General features: G+C 33.8%; 1 protein-coding gene across 1 annotated transcript; it reads left to right on the top strand.

Annotated features, from left to right (window-relative positions):
• Positions 1–3,153: 3,153 nt before the first annotated feature.
• LOC111420314 (uncharacterized) lies at positions 3,154–4,638 on the top strand. Its single transcript, XM_023053292.2, has 3 exons — positions 3,154–3,519; positions 3,573–4,333; positions 4,386–4,638. Exons 1-3 carry the CDS (start codon positions 3,228–3,230, stop codon positions 4,590–4,592), a joined length of 1,260 nt encoding a protein of 419 aa, XP_022909060.2. The 5' UTR covers positions 3,154–3,227; the 3' UTR covers positions 4,593–4,638.
• The last annotated feature ends 2,495 nt before the right edge of the window (positions 4,639–7,133 follow it).

The following is a 7,133-nucleotide window of genomic DNA, read 5'->3' as shown; positions in this document are numbered from 1 at the left end:
CCTATTTTTTTTTGTACTTGAGGTTAAAAACATGATAATCTTGGGAATAACAATGATATTAAAGACCTTTAACCTTTACGTTTTGACGTAAAAAGTTATTTTTAATTTGATTGGATTTAAATTATAATTAATTTAATTAATGTTTGTTATTGGGCGACAACTAAAATTGACACTATGTAATGTTGGTTGCCTATGTGTACTTTTTTAAATTTTAATTAATTATTTATATTTATAAATATTGTTTCTAAATATGATGATTAATCTCTTTTACATATTATTATTTATATTCTTGTTCATTATTTTATTTTTGTAATTTTTACTTTCTCGCCTCTCTCAATTTGACGTTTTTTGAAAACGAATGTCATAAAAAAGCTTTTTTCGATAAAATCATTAGGAATTGAGAAATGAAACTTATTAAAGTTAAAGATGAATATTTGAGGTTGGGTTGTGCCAAATTTGAAGTTTCCAAGTTGAACGGTTTTTCTATAATAAAATGTTTAAATCGCCGATCTCAATTTGACGTTTTTTGGAAATGAATGTCATAAAGAATTTTTATCTCCAAAATGATTAGGAATTGAGAAATGAAACTTTTTGAGGTTATTGATGAATATTTGAGGTTGAATTGTGCCAAAATTTAAGTTTCCAAGTTGAACGGTTTTTCTATAATAAAATGTTTAAATCGCCGATCTCAATTTGACGTTTTCTAAAAATGAATGTCATAAAGAATTTGTATCTCCAAAATGATTAGGAATTGAGAAATGAAACTTTTTGAGGTTATTGATGAACATTTGAGATTGGGTTGTGCCAAATTTCAAGTTTGGAAGTTGAACGGCTTTTTTATAACAAAGTTTTTAATCTCAAATTTCAATTTGTCGTTTTTTGAAAATGAATGCCATAGAAAATTTGTATCTCCAAAACGATTAGGATTTGAGAAATGAAACTTTTTGAGGTTATTGATGTATATTTGAGGTTGGGTTGTGCCAAATTTAAACTTTCCAAGTTGAACGGTTTTTCTATAATGAAATGTTTAAATCGCCGTTCTCAATTTGACGTTTTTTGATAATAAATGTCTTAAAGAATTTGTATCTCCAAAATGATTAGGAATTGAGAAATGAAACTTTTTAAGATTATTGATGAACATTTGACGTTGGGTTGTACCAAATTTTAAGTTTCCAGGGTGAACGGTTTTTCTATAATAAAATGTTTTAAATCACCGATCTCAATTTGACGTTTTTTGATAATAAATGTCTTAAAGAATTTGTTTCTCCAAAATGATTAGGAATTGAGAAATGAAACTTTTTGAGGTTATTCATGAATATTTGAGGTTGGATTGTGCCAAATTCTAAGTTTCTGAGTTGAACGGTTTTTCTATAATAAAATGTTTAAATCGCCGATCTCAATTTGACGTTTTTTGAAAATGAATGTCATAAAGAATTTGTATCTCCAAAATGATTAGGAATTGAGAAATGAAACTTTTTGAGGTTATTGGTGAATATTTGAGGTTGAATTGTGCCAAATTTTAAGTTTCCAGGTTGAACGGTTATTCTATAATAAAATGTTTAAATCGACTATCTCAATTTGACGTTTTTTGAAAATGAAAGTCATAAAACATTTGTATCTCCAAAATGATTAGGAATTGAGAAATGAAACTTTTTGAGGTTATTGATGAACATTTGAGGTTGGGTTGTACCAAATTTTAAGTTTCCAAGTTGAGCGGTTTTTCTATAATAAAATGTTTAAATCGCCGATCTCAATTTGACGTTTTTTGAAAATGAATGTCATAAAGAATTTGTATCTCCAAAATGATTAGGAATTGAGAAATGAAATGTTTTGAGGTTATCGATGAATATTTGAGGTTGGTTTGTGCCAAATTTTAAGTCTCCAGGTTGAACGCTTTTTCTATAATAAAATGTTTAAATCACCGATCTCAATTTGACGTTTTTTGAAAATGAATGTCATAAAGAATTTGTATCTCCAAAATGATTAGGAATTGAGAAATGAAACTTTTTGAGGTTATTGATGAACATTTGAGGTTGAATTGTGCCAAATTTTAAGTTTCCAGGGTGAACGGTTTTTCTATAATAAAATTTTAAAATCGCTGATCTTCATTTGACGTTTTTTGAAAATGAATGTCATAAAAAATTTGTATCTCCAAAATGATTATGAATTGAGAAATGAAACTTTTTGAGGTTATTGATGAACATTTGAGATTGGGTTGTGCCAAATTTTAAGTTTCCAGATTGAACGGTTTTTCTATAATAAAATGTTGAAATCGCCGATCTGAATTGGACGTTTTTTGATAATGAATGTCATAAAGAAGTTGTATCTCCAAAATGATTAGGAATTGAGAAATGAAACTTTTTGAGGTTATTGATGAACATTTGAGATTGGGTTGTGCTAAATTTTAAGTTTCCAGGTTGAACGGTTTTTCTATAATAAAATGTTTAAATCGCCGATCTCAATTTGACGTTTTTTGAAAATGAATGTCATAAAGAATTTGTATCTTCAAAATGATTAGGAATTGAGAAATGAAACTTTTTGAGGTTATTGATGAACATTTGAGGTTGGGTTGTGCCAAATTTTAAGTTTCCAAGTTGAACGGTTTTTCTATAATAAAATGTTGAAATCGCCGATCTGAATTGGACGTTTTTTGATAATGAATGTCATAAAGAAGTTGTATCTCCAAAATGATTAGGAATTGAGAAATGAAACTTTTTGAGGTTATAGATGAATATTTGAGATTGGGTTGTGCCAAATTTTAAGTTTCCAGGTTGAACGGTTTTTCTATAATAAAATGTTTAAATCGCCTATCTCAATTTGACGTTTTTTGAAAATGAATGTCATAAAGAATTTGTATCTCCAAAACGATTATGAATTAAGAAATGAAACTTTTTGACGTTATAAATGATTATTTGGGGTTTAATTGTCCGAAATTTCGAGTTTCCTAGATCAACGGTTTTTTAAATAAAATTTTTTAAACCCAATTAATTTTTTTGTCTTCGCTTTTTTTAGTTCTAATTTTTAAATTCCCATTTATCATAATACAGCACACAACCTCGTCTAAGTAGTGTTTAAAACGGTACATAAAAGGAGAAAATTGTGCTACTTCTTCGATCCGGGTCACTCTCTTCTTCGCAAAACCTCTTCCTTCTTACATTTCCATTTTGCATTTCACAACGTTACGTAAATCATTTAAATACACATAAATCGTTGAAACAAATCGAGCCATGTTTAGTTTGGTGATTTTAGTGACAATCTTAATATATTCCGCGATAATCGTCGATTTAGCCCCAATTTCCGATTTCGATATTTGGGCTGATGAAAACGAAGTCGTTTTAAACAAAACCGGGATCGTTCGGAATTCAAAAGTTTTAAATTTTATCCCGATCCCGGTTGAAGAAGAATGTTTATCAACTGATGGGCGACGAAAAGGTGTTTGTATGAACACTTATGAGTGTAGGATTCAAGGTGGAAAATCCCACGGGTTTTGCGCGATGGGTTTTGGGGTTTGTTGCGTTTGTAAAACATAAATTAATTTTAATTATTTAAATTTAATTTTTTTAATGTTTTAGTTACCGCAACTTGCGATCAAGATGTTTTTAACAACATAACTTATTTCGTTAACCCCCATTTTCCCGATTTAGACATCGACATGTCACTATGTTTATTAAAAATTAAAAAAATCGACCAAGAAATCTCTCAAATTCGCTTAGATTTCGTTCATTTCAATTTGGGGCAACCCAATCGAAAAACTGGAATTTGCGAAGACGATGTTTTATTAATTTCCGGCGGAAGTTCGAATAATTTAAGCATTTGCGGCTATAACAGCGATCAACACGTTTATTTCGACGTCGATAACATTGACGAACCCATCACAATGTCGATGAATCTTAGCAAAAAAGTGGCGAAACGATTTTGGGAAATTCGAGTGACTCAAATTCCTTTCTCACAAAGAGCTCCGTTAAGTTGTCTCCAATACCACACCGGGTTAACCGGAACGATTCAAACTATGAATTTCGCCGAAAACGGCAGACATTTAGCGAATCAAGACTACAACATTTGTATTCGACAAGAAAAACGTATGTGTAGTATTATTTACGAACCTTGCGATGAGAATTCGTTTCGAATTTCGTCGAATAATCGACAAGGATCAGTAGCACAAATGGAGGTGACTCAAAATAATCAACTATTTGGGAATCAAAATCAATCAATTAATGTAAACAACGATGAAATCGAAGGATCTGGTGGTGATTTTGATGTTGGGGAAGCTCGAAATATGGATTTATGTGTTGATAAGATAATTATGCCGTGTGGTTCTGATGATTTTTTGATGGTATTTGTTGTATAAAATTGTAAGGTTAGGAAAATCATGAAACATTTTTTAGCCTGGTGATGTATCGAAGGAATTTTGTTCGATTTCGCGATGTGGGTCATCTTTATGTCCGAAAGGTGAGGATCCGTGTAAAATTGAAACGACGGTTACCCCATTTTCGATTGGGGTTCATTTTGGGCCTAGTTCGAGGGATAATTCATCGCCTGATGATAATTTGGGGATGTGTTTAGTTTATAAACAAATAGAATGTGTTAATTAAGAACGATTTTTAGTGATGTTTTAGGAAATAAAGAAAAAAGTATTTATTTATTCATTCTTGATTGATTAAATAGGGTCTGTTCCAATTTTTCCAAAAACTATCTCTTTAAAATAATTTTCTTGTTTGTATAGTTCTTATCGTTCCAGAGTTAATAGAGATGCTTGACATGAAAAGATAATTAATAACTAATTAGTGTCTAATTGTCAACTAAGTTATTTTGTCAAATCCGGGTGGAGAAGGCTTCGTTGAGTTCACCAACATCTTCCATGTGCGGCTGAGTTTCCAGCCATCTTCTCTATTCATGTTATTCCCATGTCGATGAATCACTATCGCCTCTCTCGTCATTCTTTGGAAGTAATGTCCGTTTCTTGCTAGCACTTTGGTTTTTTCGAACTCTATGCTGTGTCCTCCTTTGTGGCAATGCTCTGCGACTGCAGATTGTTGGATCTTCCTTAATTAGTCGGACGTCTCTTTCGTGTTCTTTGATGCGGCACTCGATGTTACGTCCAGTTTGGCCAACGTAATATTTCTCGCAACTGCAAGATAGCCGGTAGACTCACGCTCCCTTTAATGGGGTTAGTTTGTCTTTGGCTATCGGAAGAGCGTTTTGTATTTTGTTGACCGTACCGTATCGTACCACGATATCATTCTTCTTCAGACGCCTCGCAATTCGCTCTGTCACACCTGAAACATAAGGAAGGCAGATAAAACCGGCTGGTGTCGTACTTACCGAGTCATCCTTACAGTCATCCTTGTAGCCGTTCTTCTGCAGCACAGCTTCTAGGAATCTTTCTTCTTTTCTTAGGTTTTCTTTATCGCATATCCTCTCTACTCGCTGGAATAAGGCTTGCATCACGGACCTCTTCTGTTGTGGGTGTTGGTGGGATGAAGCCTGCAGGTACCTATTCGTATGTGTCTTCTTTCGATATACTCCCATTTCCATGCCCCCATCTGTCTTCCTAGTGACTAACACATCCAGGAATGGCAACTGTTTTGCATTTTCTGTTTCCATGGTAAATTTTATCATGGGGTGCTGTGAATTGAGGTGGTCTAGAAATTCCTGGAGTTGCTCTTTTCCATGTTGCCAGATCACGAAAGTGTCATCGACGTAACGAAGCCATAGCTTCGGTTTCCAAGGACTTTTCTTTGGCGCTTCCTCTTCAAACATCTCCATGTAAAAATTGGCTATCACAGGAGACAGAGGTGATCCCATGGCTGCTCCTTCGCATTGCTCGTAGAATTCCCCCTTCCAGCTGAAATATGTCGACGATAGGCAGTATTCCACTAGTCCTGGGACATACTTGGACAAACCCTCCGGGATGAGTTTCTGGTGAAGATCATCCACGGCATCCTTGACTGGTACTCTGGTGAATAGAGATTCCACGTCAAAACTTACCAGCATATCCTGAGGGTCTAGCTTCATACTCCTAATTGATTCTACAAAATGTGTGGAATCTCTGATATATGACTCTGTTTTACCTGTAAAAGGAGACAGAATCTTGGAAAGGTGTTTTGCTAGTTGATAGGTGGGAGAATTTATAGGGCGTAGTGGGACGTCTGGTTTATGGATTTTGGGTAATCCATATATCCTTGGTGGTACTGGAGCCTGTACGAATAAGCTTTTCTGTTGATCTGCTGGGATTTCTGTGGATTTTACCAGTTCTTTCATCTTCTTTACTATCTTCTCTGTTGGGTCCTTTTTTATCAAGGAACACGAAAGAGACGTCCGACTAAAGAAGATCCAACAATCTGCAGTCGCAGAGCATTGCCACAAAGGAGGACACAGCATAGAGTTCGAAAAAACCAAAGTGCTAGCAAGAAACGAACATTACTTCCAAAGATTGACGAGAGAGGCGATAGAGATTCATCGACATGGGAATAACATGAATAGAGAAGATGGCTGGGAACTCAGCCGCACATGGAAGATATTGGTGAACTCAACGAAGCCTTCTCCACCCGGATTTGACAAAACAACTTAGTTGACAATTAGACACTAATTAGTTATTAATTACCTTTTCATGTATTTATTGTCAAATTTTAAACGAATTCGTCACTTCGAACTTGTTTCTGAAGAAGGTTGCAGCATTGTATCCGAAACGTCAAACATTTCTTTTTTTTCAAAAAACGCACGGCTTAACCCGAAAGATAGCGCTAGTTTTAGTTTAATTCCATAAATGTATTATTAAATGCTTTCAAAGTGCGTTCCTTGAGAAGGAAGTTAAAACGTCTGCTAGGGATAAAAATCTAAAACGGAAAACAAAAAAATTGAAGTCACGAAAGATAGTCGTTTAAACGAACTATACAAAATATTAAAAACAGAATACATCAAAAAAAGAAATCAAGCAATGATGAATGCTCATGGAAAATATACAAACCAGAATTTTGGCGGCCTGGAAATTTGTCAAACAAGAAAATGAAAAATCCAGAAAAACATCAGCTGAAAATCCTTATTATATTAAATCGGTGCTTAAAGCGGCCAAAATTCGATTTTAAAAAGTTGAACCTCGAAAAAAGTAACATCTGACATAATAAGTTTAATGT

This window comes from Onthophagus taurus, chromosome 5, assembly GCF_036711975.1.
Source record: "Onthophagus taurus isolate NC chromosome 5, IU_Otau_3.0, whole genome shotgun sequence".
NCBI classification, from domain to species: domain Eukaryota; kingdom Metazoa; phylum Arthropoda; class Insecta; order Coleoptera; family Scarabaeidae; genus Onthophagus; species Onthophagus taurus.
Note: the sequence above shows the minus strand (reverse complement) of the source record. Positions and strands in the feature narration are given on the sequence as shown.

Bases quoted from the DNA above. Each gene is read 5' to 3' on its own strand.
- LOC111420314 (XM_023053292.2), top strand. From the start codon at position 3,228: ATGTTTAGTTTGGTGATTTTAGTGACAATCTTAATATATTCCGCGATA. The intron at 3,520-3,572 runs GTAAAACATAAA...TTAATGTTTTAG, and splicing joins TTTTGGGGTTTGTTGCGTTT to TTACCGCAACTTGCGATCAA. The intron at 4,334-4,385 runs GTATTTGTTGTA...AACATTTTTTAG, and splicing joins GTTCTGATGATTTTTTGATG to CCTGGTGATGTATCGAAGGA.